Source organism: Carassius auratus, chromosome 38, assembly GCF_003368295.1.
Source record: "Carassius auratus strain Wakin chromosome 38, ASM336829v1, whole genome shotgun sequence".
Taxonomy (NCBI): domain Eukaryota; kingdom Metazoa; phylum Chordata; class Actinopteri; order Cypriniformes; family Cyprinidae; genus Carassius; species Carassius auratus.
Window position 1 is genome coordinate 13,638,663 of NC_039280.1, and position 15,247 is coordinate 13,653,909.

The following is a 15,247-nucleotide window of genomic DNA, read 5'->3' on the forward strand; positions in this document are numbered from 1 at the left end:
GTCAAATGGATAGTAAAAATTACATTAGGGGTCAGTCTGGAAAGTTCTGGCCTTAAATATGTGTTCAGCTGGGGATTAATTACATTTGAAAACAAGAGAGGATGCACATGACATGTTGTGCTAAAATACACATAATGACACAATGCAAAGAAAATTAACTCATTATATTGTCTTACAATATCCATGTCATTATGTGATTTATTTGTCATTTAAAATGTTCATTACAATGACTGAGGCTCTAAAATAGCCATTTGTTAATTTCCTGAAAAGGACTGCAACACTGTTTAATATTAAATAATTAACAATAATAGGTTATTGTAAATTCCGTGGAAGCGGACGAGGTGATGGTAACGCAGGCAAGATGAGCTTACAGTGGGTCGTGCTTCAATGCTTGCGCCCATCCTCCCCCTCTCCGAAGCACGTGAATCTGCGAGCCTAACATCCTCTTTCTGAGCAGAGCCAATCACAGCGAATTTCACTGAGACACGTCACGAGAAGCATCACAGATTACGGATTTGATTCATTATCTAAACATATATTACAGCACATATTTGCATATTATTATACTGAAATGTGGTTATATTGTAGAGGAATACAGTTTTATAAAGCAGTCTTTTTTTGTTGTTGTTAATTACAATACACACATTGGCTATATTCAGTCCTAAGTATACTGAGAGACATTTCAATTCACTCGCAACACCAATTTTAAGATTTCCCTGAAATGTATTTTCAGTCATAGACAGTGGCAGTGCAAAAACTTTTACAGCAAATAGAACACTCTGAACACCATGTATGATCATAATACTTGAAGGTGACCCGAAGTGAGATAAGGTTTCCTAGAACAGTGCTGTTCATATTCTGCAGGCCATGCATCATACTGGCAAAGAAATGTCACCTTTTATGGAACACATTCAAATGTATCTCATTCCTGAAAGCTCATTTACAGGGGAACAATGTCCAGCCAGTTGAGTACTTTGCATAGTTTTGCAAAGATGTCACTTCAAGGCAGATTTACTCAGAGCACTGTGAGTGTGAAGGAAGTGAATTTCTTATCTCAGAATAACCATGTAATTTTGTTATTTAATTAGCATTAAAAAGTGACTGAGGCTCTAAAATAATTTGTTTGCATTACATCAATTTGAATATTCTTCAAAAAATAAAGTTTGATTTACTCACTGCTCTAGGAGTGTTTGTGTTTGCTTAGTGTCTCTAACAATGGAAACATAATGTCTGACATTTTCACAAATAACCTACCCAGTAGACTTACTTTACCCCTTGACAGCTAAATGTTCAAGCATGAATGAGCGGTCACATACCATGACAAGGTCAGTTTTTTTTATTCAAGGACACTGGCCAGTTCTTAACCAGTTTTATATGAATTCAGGTTCATTTTCAGATATGCTTTTTAATATTCCTCATAAAGAGAAATGGTTGAGCCGGATAAGTAAAAGCAGCAAGTTTCATAAATCATTTAATCTAATTCTTTCAAAATTATTATTATTATTTTTTAGGAACTATGTGGAAAAAATAATAATTGAAATTTGATACATGCACTTGTTAATTTCCTGAAAAGGACTGCAACACTGTTTAATATTAAATAATTAACAATTAATAGGTAATTGTAAATTCCGTGGAAGTGGACAAATAGTCCATCTGCCATCAGTAAATCAACCGTAACATTATGAAGCGACGAGTAGTTTTTGTCAGAGGAATTGTTGAATAAAGTCATTATTTTTGTTTTCTTAATGTACAAAAAGTATTCTCAATGCTTCATAATGTTACGGTTGATCCACTGATAGCAGATGAACTATTCCTGACAATGCTTTTCATACTTTCCTGGACCTTGACACTGTTATTTATTTGGCAGTCTATGGGACAGTCACAAGCCTCCCGGTTTTCATCCAAAATACCTTAAATTATGTTACTAAGACGAACAAGCTTTTACAGCTTTGGAACAAAATGCGGGTAAGTGAATGATGACAAAATTTTCATTTTTGGGTGGAGTAACCCTTTAAGGCAGTCCAGTGGATCTATAAATTTGAGATGCATAATTATAGACATTTTAGTGAAAAAAAGTATTTCTGTTTAAAGAAGGTTTTCTAAAATGCTGTAAGAAGTAGGCTAATTACACCATGTCCTCAACAGAACATCCAGAAAAACCGGAATAAACTCACAAAATGTCTGACTCTTTCTAACTAGTCTTTAGTTTACTGAGGCAGAGCAACACAAATCCTCTACTAGGGGACAAGAAATGCTCATGATTTAAACGAACATAAAATGCATTAGGCCTAACATAATTGTCATGACAGGAATTTGCACTGTGGACCTGGATAAATAATTTGACATTTTACTGCATACTTGTATATGGCTGAAATTACAAATAGACTTAAAGGGGGGGTGAAATGCTATTTCATGCATACAGAGTTTTTTACACTGTTAAAGAGTTGGATTCCCATGCTAAACATGGACAAAGTTTCAAAAATTAAGTTGTACGTTTGAAGGAGTATTTCTGTTCCAAAAATACTCCTTCCGGTTTGTCACAAGTTTGGGAAAGTTTTTTTCGAGTATGGCTCTGTGTGACGTTAGATGGAGCGGAATTTCCTTATATGGGTCCTGAGGGCACGTCTGCCGGAAGAGCGCGCGCTCCCGTATAGCAGAGCACTGAGAGGCTGAACACAGACATTCACTGATCAGAGCGAGAGCGTCGCGAAATGTCACAAAAGGAGTGTGTTTTTGGTTGCCAGGGCAAGACAACCCTGCACAGATTACCAAAAAAAACAGCATTAAGGGACCAGTGGATGGAGTTTAATTTTACAGAGCATCAACGGAGTTGTGCAAGTGTTTGTGTTTGTTCCCTGCATTTCGAAGATGCTTGTTTTACAAACAAGGCCCAGTTTGACGACGGATTTGCGTATCGTTTATTTCTTAAGGATGATGAAATGCCAACGAAAAAGGGTCACGATCGTGTGTTGGAACCGTAGGCGGTGAGTAAAACTGCTTCAAATATCTCTGCCTCCTTGTTAGTGCGTCCACCTCCCATACCGAAAACCCAGGTTCGAGCCCCGCTCGGAGCGAGTCGTTGCTGCTGCTGCTCTCGTTCAGTTTTAGCCTCGGGATCTGATTCTGGATCATAAATATACGCTGAATCTGACTGTTAGCCATGGTTTGTTTTGGATGATGGTTTTCTCCTCAAGGTAATGTCACAGCTTCCAAACGCACTCAACGCAAAAGCCTACTGGTGCTCGTGATTCTTTAGCTCCGCCCACACGTCACGCCTCCAGTCGGTCGTGTTTTTTCGGGAAAAATCGGTACAGACTATCTTTCTCTTATGAATATAATAAAACTAAAGACTTTTTGGAGTTATGAAGGATGCAGTACTACTCTATAGGTACTCAAGATTAACAGGATATTGAGTGAAAATGAGCATTTCACCCCCCTTTAATGTATAACCCAATTCTATAATAACATAGGGCTTTTGCTGAAATTTAAAGGACATTTATAAGGAACTAAACACTACAAAATGATAGCCTGGTTTCCTAAACACAGCTATTTGAACAGACAAAGGATGTAGGAAGTTTTTGTTACCTTATCATTTTCCATAAATGAAGGCAGGTGGGTTACTCTTAAAAAATAGGATAGAGAATCTCACCGTCAGCTGTTGGCTAGTTGGCTTCTTGAGATCAAGTTGGATTAAACACATGCTCTTGCATAACAACAATGCCACCGCATTGAGAAGAGTGCTATTGTAAGAACTGTTATTGAACCTGTACTTTTGATACTTACTGACACAAATAACAAACAATGGTAAATATTGTTCCTTGTATCAAGTTTAATTAAAGAGGTGAACCATATGCTACAGTATGCAATTATTTTTAGCAGTGTTAGCAGAGAGAAGTGTCAATTGCACTTAATTTAGCAGAGTTCGCTAATCTAAAAAGTGTATTCTTACAAAGTGAGCATGTCTGCATGCAATGCTAGCACTACACAGTAAATTTGAAATCCGGTAAACAACACCATAGGAGTTATTTTCAACACTTTGAAAGTGTATATATGAGAACCACCCACAAAGTGTTAATTTAACACTTTCAAAAGTGTTGCCTCATGCAACACCAATACAGTGTTAAAATGTGAACACTAAGAGAGTGAAATATCAACACCGATGCAGATAAAAACAACACTGTTACAGAGCTGGGTGTAGCTTTGTAGCAAACACTGACAGAGTAAAAATTCTACACTATTCCGGTGTTGACATTGTGAAAATCACAATATACTCGGTGTATAAAAGGGTCAAAATTTACACCATCCTGGTGTTGATAGAACACTTTTTCCAGAGTTATTTATGGTTCTGTATTACCTACTAAAAAAAAACCTAAAAACTAAAATAAACTAGAAAATCACTATGAAGAAAACGTCACTGTCAAGGTTTCAAAACTTTATTTCAGCACAGAGCAAGAAACCATAAATGCCATGAAATTATTACAAATAACAGTTCCCGACAGTGTAAAAAAGATGGTCATTGCCATAGGACATTTGTAAATCAAATGGCTTGTAGTACATCAATTCCTCAGGTTTTTTGAGTACAAGACAATGCTCTTGTTCAACAACACTGAAAGCATGAAGGTGTTCAATAAACTCTGATTCCATACACGATACCAAAAAATAAATTCCATCCTTAATAAAATTTTTAACAATCTTTCCAAAAACAGGTGCATCATCAACAAACTCTAAGAAAACAACAAGATCACTGCGATACTCAGTACCTTGACACTTTACCCACGGTGTGACCATTACCTCGCTAGAGATATCAATCTGGAGTTGCTCTGAAATAAAATCAGAGTTTTCAAGGTCAGACAACAGCTCATTTGAAACAGGCCCAGACTCGATACCCCTGATAGTACATGACTCCCAGTGATAGGCAATGGCTATCATAACTGAGACTGAAAACAAAATGAATCTTGAAGAGTTCATCAATGGCAGCCAGTGAAGAGGATTCTTGACAGGGGATGAGCTTTTTATCCACCACAATGAAGTAGTGACTGATGGCTTCCTTGCTGCTCCCGGAGGCAAGAATGTATGGCTGACGATTCTCCTCCAGCTCAAGGTGTTCCTGTATGCTCCTGCATGCCTAAATGGGGGAAAAAAAAATTACGTCTTTGAATAATAATGATAAATTAATAAGTACAGCTTTATCAGTTAACATTTATTTGAGACTTTTTAGCTTAATTGCACATCATAAAGACCAGGAAGCACTCCAAATCAAAACCGTACATGCACGAACAACAATTTTAGTTTAGATCATATTTAGATTAATTTTACATTTATCATTTTACAGTTTATCTAATAGTAAAAAATAAATAAATATTCAATTCAAAGTGTAACACTTATAGGCCTTGTATTTTGGCACCAGTGTACCAGATACCTACTTTGTGAAACACCACCAGATGGTCAATAGCCTGTGAAATACTGATCCTTTGGATTTTCTTTCTTCCTGAAGCCTGGGGTGATAGGAGATGCAAAAGTAGAAGGAAGGATGATATATCACTGTCCCACTCTGGAAAAAAAAGTTACTTTGTTAAATGTCTACACAAAAATGAGTATGTATAGTATGATTTTACTGCAAAGTCATTGGAAGTTTCACCTGGGGAATCCTGTGCCTCGCTGCTTTCTTTGCTCTGTTTGGCAGATGACAGTAATCGTTTCAGCAGTGGAGTGGGAGTCAAGGTTTCTCCTAGTCTGATAACCTTTGCTTTGAAAACTGTCGGCCACCTTTCCAAAAGTCTGGAAGCAGTTTCTGACCCAAAGAGGAGTGTGAAGTCCTGAAGAATCTGAAGTTTTGAAGAAAACACAAAGAAATTACAATATATTGTGATTACAATAATGTGGCCAGTTTCAACAATGCAGACCATTTGACAGTTCTCTGATACTAACATTTAAATTTTAGTAAAAAATGAAAGAAAATCCATACCAATCCTTTAGTGTCCAGGAACCGAGGAAAAACAGAGAGAATGGTGGTGGATCCCTCTGGATCATGGACAAGGCGCTGTCTGTATTCAAACGTTGCCTTCATCTTCTGCATGATGACCTCACGTTCACTTGTATGATTCATCAAAGAGATGGCCTCTACACTTTGATCATTATCTAGCTGATGTTCTTGGTAACATATCTGTCTGTCAAGCAAAGGACCTCCCTTTTCTTCTGTTTTTGGATCTTCCTTATTTCCAGAAGGTCTTGTCCCCCTTTGTACTGTCTTGAGGCGCCATGACAAGAATCCAGTGTTTTTTTGGCCATCATAGAAATGTTCCTGTTGAAATGACACAAATTCTTAATTTAACCCTTAATAAAAAATAAAAACATCTTTAGACATTTCCAACTGAGCACAAAATATTGAATGTCCGATCAGTGATAATGACTTACATATCCAGTCCTTCCTTGGGGATCTCTGAGTGAGGGAAATAAGGTGATAATTCCCAATCCATACTTCTGTTTGGTAAGTCGATGTGGGACCCTTCTGAAGAATTGGAACACTCAATGTTACTTTACGCTGATAGGAAATGTTTAAGAACATTTAATTAAACTAACTTTAAGAAAAAAAAAAAAAAAAGATTTTTTTTTTGGACAATTTGCACAAATTTGTATCACCCAACTACATCTATCTACTTCACAATCTATAGAGCATCAAAATCACTAACAAACTGAATAATGCAAGAGCGAATTATATTTTTAGAATTACCCTTCTGTCTCCATCATGCGTGCAACTAAGATGTTCACCATCACTTTCCTTGTGTCATCACTAATTGTGCCTGTATCTTCATACTCCTTAAGCACATTTCCTCCACCTGGTCTTGTCTGTAGAATTTGTTTTATCAGCTATAAAAAAAGAGAATATTATTAACAGATACTATTATGAGAGAAGATAGTGCAGTAATATCTAAATTACCCCTAAATATGACCCTGATCTAAAAAATATTACCATTATATATGGGGATTACAAAAAAAACCTTAATGAAACTGAATATCATGATGAGTAAAACACCCAGTGTCTGTGTAATGCTACTGGGACTCACGTCTCTGGCCTGTGCTCGTTGTGATGCCACATCATCATCTTCATCCTTTCTGAATCGTTTTGGACTAAACCAGTCACTCTCTTCACTGCGTTTTGAAGTTAGAGACAGTGTATCTGTATCCAAGCTTACTGAAGACTGAGGTGTGGAAGATCCTGGTAATGTTAAAACTGGGGTTAATAGATGTCATGTTAGTATATATTAATACTGAATAAAAAAAAAAAACTAATAATGAGAATTTTTTAATCCAGAACACTGGTTGTTGAAATAAAAAGACTCAATATGATCCTTGCCATTTGAACACTGAAGATATTAAAACACTACCAGTACTCATTCATAAATTGGGATACAGATCATTCAGCAGGTCCTGTTTTCACTCACCCATGTTACTCATTTATGACTAAAACCAACCCACTGGTGGACATTAGATCAGGAAACACATCTTTATCCACCTCTGTACCAGTTTCATCTGTAACTGTAACAGCAAGGTCGTCTGGAATTGAGAACTTCTCTTTCACTGCAAAACAAAATATTTACCAATTTTAGTCAAGTTTTATTTATAATTTGACAAAGCTATAAAAAACCATATAGATTAAATTATTATGATATTAAATATCACTCACCCTCTGCTAGAAATAAATCAAAGCACGCCTCTGAGATTTTTATGAATTTCTTCCTATTCCGAAATTGTGCTTTGACAATCATTGTGATTAAGCACCTGAACTCCTGGCTTGTAGAGGAAGAAACACATCTTACTGGTTTGCTACAAACACAGACTCAATTTGAAACAAGATTGTAAAAAAATAAAAATATCAAGACAACTTTAATAATTTATCAAAACGGCAAAGATACCAATTAAATCGAAATAGGTTAACTTTTTATCCGTTATAAACCCTCATTAACAAGACAAAACGGGAACTTTTGAGAAATGATACCATTTTCGTCTCCGTGCAAACTTTCAAACTCTCCTCCTCGAGCAGTCTAAATAAGCGCGCGGTTTCTTCATCTATTGTATCCGGAAAGACTTGCAATACAGTTTTACGCTACGTACAGCGCCCCAATGGTCAAACCTCGTTAATGCCGATACATTTTACATAAAAATATCTGTGGTAAATAGGGTGACCACCTGGCTATTGCTCTGTTGCAGGTCAGCAGACCTGATTTTGCGGGACAATGCGGGACACGAGGCAGAGAAATTACTATTATTATACTAGGTGAATAAATATTGATTTTTTTTATTAGATATCTCTTTTTGCAGTGATGTTAACATGTTTTAAATTGCTAAAAGGGTTTATAAAAATGTTAATGACGGTGCTGACCGGCGCTGTGAACGTCACTAATAATATTTAATAGTAATATCAGTAAAATAAATATCAACATAAATAGCACGTTAACAGCACGTTAACAGAACGTGTGTATTCAATCCAAATAATTAAGTGAAAATAATAATCCAATCGCTACAAAGCACATTTCCAAATAAGCATTTAAATTCCATTAGGAAAGACTAGAAAGATTAAATGCGTTCTTACCAGATTCAGTGCATCTTGAATTTATATTTTTTGTCTGATCTGGCAGCTTAGAGTAGGGCCTTCTCATTCATTATGTGTCATTAGAACTCCTGGCAGGTGTAGCTGTAGTTCACTTTCACCAGGAGTGGGTTTTTTTTTCTCGGTGTTTATTTTCCTGCTCTGGCTAGCCGCTAGAACCAATAATAACGGCTGCGCTGCGCATGTTCAGTACGTGTTTTCTTATTAACATTTTTTTTATTGTAGAAATGTAATTTAAAGGACGATTAAATAAAATGACGAAGACGAAATTAAAATGCGGGACACTGCTTATGACTGGCGGGACGCGGGACAAAGCTTCAAATTTCGGGACTGTCCCGCAAAATGCGGGACAGGTGGTCACCCTAGTGGTAAATTGGTTTAAATTGTCGACATTGTCCACTTTTCTCAAATGAGACTTCCCCGATGACGTATGCAGCCTTCAAATGCGACCAGGACGCAGCCTCCGAAATGAGACAGCAATATATTCCACGACTACACATATTACATTTTTTGCTCCTTAAAATGTAATTGATTACTTTAATCCACTAAAATAAATAAACTAACGTTAACCACGTCTGACGATAGACTGTATAAAAACACAAATCATATAACGCTGCTCAAACATCGACATAAAACGTATCAAGTTACCACAGTTCAAAACCATGAAGGTCCCAGAAGCATGGTCAACGATCAGCAGAAATCCAAGCCGAATCTTAAAACAAAATCTGAACAATCTTTTTTAGGCTAATAACCATATTGATATATACATTTTCTGTTAACGTTAGCGGACTGCAGAAAATCCATGTGCCACAGTTCACCTGTAAAATGGCGCGCGCGCGCGAGACTTTATAGACTCATTTTGAAAAGAACACGATCAGAGTTTAATCAATTAAAATGACTGCTGTGTGCGACACACGAAATGACAGACGAAACTACTAACGTGAAGTTATATTCAAAGCTTTAATTCGTTGATAAAGGGGCATGACATAGGATGAAGCAAATGTCAGAGCTAGTTGGCTTTCTCAATCATTATTATAATTATCTGTGATTGAATTATAATGATTATATACAAATTATAAATTAGAATACATTTACAGTCTGTATCTGTAATATAACATTAAATTGAAAGACTTACCACCACGCTTTCAACGAAGTAAAATGGCGTCCGCATGTGGTCTGTTTCAATGAAAATTGACGTCTGTCTGCACGTTAATGGAGGTGTGGCCTGATTAACTCTGAATGAGAGTTGACGTCTGCAACTATGTAAAGTAACACCAACTCTTATTTGAAACCTGACACTTCTGGTGTTAGACCCATTCTGTTCAGTGTTGATCCAACACTTTATTTTAACACTTTATAGTAACACTGGAAAATCAACACTGTTAAATTTACTGTGTATGCAGGTACGGTGACGTGCTGAAGAGCATGGCTACTAGCTTCAGCTACTATTGTTCAGCAGGCAAGCTAGTTAGCATTAGCGGGGAGGATTACGATGAGTAAACTTTTCCCTTCCTGCTTCATGGGGATTTGTGAGCAGGAGCTGGCCTGGTTGAACTGCTTTGCTAAATCCCTTAAGAGCTCAAATTAGTGAACACAAAAGGGAAATGTGCTAATCTTATCCCAAACAGATCTATTGAAACTTTGATAAGCTGTCAAATAAATCTTAAACATACATGCGGTAGAATGTACTATACAGTATAGAGTATTGTTCATGTTTGGGGTAGATTTTTTTATATATGAAAAAAAAGGTCTCTTGCTCACCAAGGCTGCATTTATTTGGTCGAAAAATGCAGTTAAAACTGTGATTTCATGAGATACTATTATAATTGTAAATTATTGTTTTATATTTTATTATATTTAAACATTTAATTTATTCTTTTATGGCAAAGCTACATTTTTTGTGTCATTACTCCAGTCTTCAGTGTCACACGATCATCAAATGTACTGATTTGGTGCTCAAGAAAGGTTTATAACTATTACCAATGTTGAAAACCATGATTCTTTGTTTTCGGGATTATTAGCTAAATGTAATGTTTAAAAGAACAGCAGTTATTTGCAATAGAAATATTTTGTATCAGTCATTTTCGGATTTGACCAATTTAATGCACCCTTGCTGAATAAAGTAAAATTTATTATGGCAGTCTACTATTCACTCTTTTCCATAGAATTAAAATGAATGTGGCCTGGATCTTCAAAATTAAAAAAATATATAAATCATAAACATGGTCAACTCACACACACTGAATGAAAAGTTTGACTTTCTGTTCCTTAAAAAAATATTTAATTAAAAATACAATATTAAAGTCATTTCCACAGTCAAGAAAAAAACTTTGAATTTGATTCTAATTTGTATCTACTACTCAAATAAAGAAACATTTTTTAAAGTGCAGTAGCAGTTCCTGATTTAATATGGTTGTTTAGTCTCCAAGCTTCTCAGACACCATCACCTAGCAACATAGTGTCATGACATTCCTCTGCACACATCCACTGCCCACTTTAGTTTGGCCTCTGTGAGCCTTTCACTCTGGCTGGCCATGCAAAACACTCACTGAGTCTGAACAAAAGAAAAAAAGCCTTCAAAGAGGCAGTGCACAGTGAGAATAAAACTATGCTGAACACTATGAACATCAGTGCAGTCTTTATTGCACTAATTAATTAATTTAAAATCACCAGATGGCACATATTTTTAAATGCAAAAAATCGATATAATTTCATATGCGAAATATCAGCCCACTGATGTTTCCCACTGCCGTCTTCTGATAGGATGAAATCCACCTTACAATTGGGCACAAGCTCTCAGACAGTGCCCTTTAGGATCGTGGAGAAGCTGTCACGAAAAGCGACATGTCCAGTTTAAGATATGGATCAAATACTAATCAAATGTAAATGTAAAGATGATCCACTAATCTTTACTTACTGTGGATGCAACTTGTAAATCATGTTGTCCACTCCCACAGTAATCTCCAGATGACCCAGCCCACGGTTCTCTCTGATTTTGTCTACAACAGCAACCATTCCTGCTTCACAGAGCTGGGCAGCCCGGCGAGAAACAGCCCCACACACTTTATTTACAATAATACTGTCATTGTGCTGTCCAAGCCCAGACTGTGCAGAATAGACCTCACTTGCAGTAGCGCCAAATGATCACTAGAGGGAAGAAACAATTAAGTTGTTTCCAAAATAGTCACTAGGCAAATAACAGAAGCCAAAGCATGTCAAAATAAATACAGGAGCATCTAAAAAAATTTGAATATCATGGAAAATGTTCTTTATTTTTTGTTTAATTCAACTATAAAAAACTAACTTTCTTATATTCTAGATTCATTGCACACAACCTGGAATATTTCAAGAGTTTTATTCTGATGGTTATGACTTACAGCTTAGAAAGAAAAAATAATTCAGTAGCTCAGAAAATTTATATTTATATATATATATATATATATATATATATATATATATATATATATATAAATACTATAAAAATATAAAAATATTATATAATATTTTCTCAAAGATTAATAAAAAAAAATAAAAAAAAAGATTTACAAAACAGAAATGTTCAAGAACTCCAAAAAGTAGTTTGACCAATAACATGCAGGTATTGTACATAATACCTGGCCAATCAAGCACAGTAATATCATGTCCCTCTCTGCTCTCCTTGTTTGTCTGAGTGTTCCCATCTGTTCCTCGTGGTCTCTTCACATTTTTATGGTCATTCATTTTCCCCCTTGTGTTGTCAGCTCGTGGTCCTAACTAGTGTTTTTGCTTGTCTCTCTGTTTGCTAGCCTGGCTCACATTTTATTAAATGGAGTAATCCCTGCCAAATTGCTTGTATTGAGTTTCTTGTTAGTGCCTTTTCTAGTCCTGTCCTTTTCTGGCAGACCGCTGCTTACCTCTGGCATCCAGCTTCGCTACCTTCACTTCTCTCTGGCGGTCTGCCATCCTGGATTGGACTCTGCGACCGTTCACCCAGGCCTGCCCGTCTTAAAGTCTTTCCCTACCTAGTGTTTGGACTGTTCAATCCTCTCCTCACCATCTCTTGTCTTGTCTAAAAGTCTAATAAATCTTTTAACACTCACTCTGCATTTGAGTCCTCCCTCCAGATCCCTGATAGGCTAAACAACATCCACAAATATAAAGTATATGCCAAAATATTTAGGGAGCTGAGGTCAGGCTACTGTACCTCTCAATCTATGAGAGGAACTTGGTCTCAAAAATGCCTTTGGTCTCCAGTCTCAAAACAGAAGACCACGCTTTGTGAGATCAGTGAGGATCTGCCTTACAGTCTCTCCCAAATACATTCCACTGGTCTTATTTTCGAACCTGGAAATGAGAGGATAATCTCAGATTATATTTAGAAAACCTGATCATTTGTATATATTTGAAAAACTTTAAATTAATAAAAATAGTAGTAGAAGTAGAAGTAGTAATTAAATAGGCCTACTATTCTATTGCCACTTGCCAATAAAAGGCTAAGTGCATTACAACAGGTTGCTAAAAATGTTGGCTTCCTGAATGAAATCCTGATCATATACTGCATCCATGTGGACAAATACAAAACTTTGATTGCACTTGCACAACTGTTTAAATAAACAATGGAAAATAATGCCATATTAAATGGTTATCTTTACCTTTGTTTTCCTGGATTGAGTGAGCTTCAATCTACTTCTCTGTCATATCTAGTCTGGAGGTCCTCAATATTATAATTTTCTCCAAATCCTCCCCACTCAGTATTCACGCACATCTACCCTTCATCGCCCTCCACAAACTCAATGTTCTTTCTCTCCTCTGTGAAACACGCATTGCTTCCTGTTCCTGCGGAGTTAAGAATCATAGAGTTGTTGACATGATTCATACAATAATCTTTGTGTTTGTTGGTTTATAATCAGCAGGGAGGTTGTCGGTTATTATGCAGCACGGGTTATTATGAAACACCACATTAATAGATACCAGCAATAAGACCAATCTGACATTTAGGGTCTTCATATGCGCACGTCATCATTGTGCCAACTGTGTCATTCACTGTAGCAACAATTTCAAGGTTAAATTCCCGAAAGAAGAAATTTAATCATGACCACTATAAACACCAGTAGCACACACAAAAAACACACACAGAACCGCTCATTCAAATCAAAGAATTATAGGCTACATTATAATTATTTATGAAAAAATAAGCGTTTGATTAAGTCTGATTATGAAGATTATTAACATGAAAGATAGTTGTGCTTCTTTGTAAGTGATTGAGCATGTCATGTGCAAAAACTTGGATGTTTTCTTCCCCTGACATTTTAATGGTTTCTCTCAGCATATCCACAACATCATACCCCTCGCAATCTGTTGCTTTGAAGCCTTTTGTTCAAGAGACCAGGACTCCCTTAACAAGTGGATGACAAGGATGATCAATTGAGAGTAGCATTTGTCTGTGTGCTTTAACAAGCCTTGTTATGAGAATCATATTGACATTTGAAGTGACCTCTGATATCCCAAAGTCCTTTTTACCTTATCAATACCTGTCTTATTGCATGGGAAAGAGAAGGTGAAACCAAGTGACAGACAAGTGTTCTTCATCCCCATATAGTCCCAAGAAATCTGAGATGCACTGAACTATGTGGTCAAACAACTGAAATAAAATATATATATTAATATATATAAATATATATATATATATAAAATATAAAAGTTAATTTTTGACCTTACACAGTACATACTAATGTATTCATTTAGACTAAAATGTTTTATTTATTGATAGTGTTTCACCTCGTCTCCTGTTCCCTGCATGATCTCCGATGGAATGGCTTAAATCTTGTTATACATCCTGACTGAATTTCGGACTGAATTTCGCATACCGAATCTTAAACACCTACACGTGGAAACTGATTCCGCCAAGATCCAAGGCAAGATACTTCCCTCTTTCTATGAAAGTAACAACATTCAATGACATTCACAACATCACCTCTATTGTTTCCCTCTGAATATACAAATTAAATCAAAATAGTAAAATGATATAAAATATATAGTCTGCTTAGTCTGCATCTCCTTAACCCTAAATAGGACAAACTTTTTGGAGAATGTAGCCAAGTACTGTCAATCATTATTGTAGTGCTAAAAATAAATGGTAACTCACAAAAAAAGTCACAAAAATATACTGTTTTCAACATTATTGCTATTAGTAGGTAGTTTACCTGTCCCATCTGGAGTCCTGTAAAGTTCCCTTGTTTCCAAGAGCATCAGATACTTGGTTATGAAAAAGTAGACCCTTTTTGGCCATCTTCAGCTAAATGAGTCTCACAAGCTCTCTCATGTACATCCCACTTACCATCTTTCCAAAACTGGGAATGACACAACCAAAGTTACAAAGGTAATACATAGATTATAAAACTTGGTAAAAAAAAAAAAAAAAATGGAATTAAATGCAGAAACCTTTTTACTATGAAAGTTCAAAAATTCAACTTGATTTTTAATTAAAATGAAAAAAAAAAAAACTTGGGACTAAAGTAAATATTCTGCATTACATACAACTATATTATATTTAATTTAATTTTTATTCTGTACACTTCAGTGCAAAAAAAAAAAAGATTTTCAAAAATAATGTTATTTTAATAGCTGTTTTATGTGCATTTTAAAATATCACATAAAAAA

The 15,247-nt window shown here is 35.9% G+C and overlaps 1 protein-coding gene and 1 pseudogene across 2 annotated transcripts; both read right to left on the bottom strand.

The window, feature by feature from the left end:
• Positions 1-4,419: 4,419 nt before the first annotated feature.
• Positions 4,420-8,924, bottom strand: LOC113057142 (uncharacterized). 2 transcript variants are annotated; one of them, XM_026224254.1, is made up of 10 exons: positions 7,997-8,924; positions 7,685-7,791; positions 7,443-7,578; positions 7,065-7,216; positions 6,731-6,867; positions 6,415-6,508; positions 5,966-6,301; positions 5,639-5,825; positions 5,424-5,551; positions 4,420-5,125 (listed from the first exon to the last, which is right to left on the bottom strand). In XM_026224254.1, exons 3-10 carry the CDS (start codon positions 7,453-7,455, stop codon positions 4,859-4,861), a joined length of 1,314 nt encoding a protein of 437 aa, XP_026080039.1. In that variant the 5' UTR covers positions 7,456-7,578; positions 7,685-7,791; positions 7,997-8,924; the 3' UTR covers positions 4,420-4,858. The 2 variants fall into 2 exon arrangements, with proteins under 2 accessions (XP_026080039.1, XP_026080038.1); XM_026224253.1 differs by having other exon boundaries at positions 7,685-8,924.
• A 1,982-nt stretch (positions 8,925-10,906) lies between these two features.
• Positions 10,907-14,836, bottom strand: LOC113057519 (putative hexokinase HKDC1; annotated as a pseudogene).
• Between the last annotated feature and the right edge of the window lie 411 nt (positions 14,837-15,247).

Excerpts from the sequence above, each read along its gene's own strand:
- LOC113057142 (XM_026224254.1), bottom strand. Across the intron at positions 6,868-7,064 it reads AACGAGCACAGGCCAGAGAC|CTGATAAAACAAATTCTACA; the intron begins GTGAGTCCCAGT and ends CTTTTTTTATAG. Across the intron at positions 6,509-6,730 it reads CGCATGATGGAGACAGAAGG|AAGGGTCCCACATCGACTTA; the intron begins GTAATTCTAAAA and ends CCAATTCTTCAG.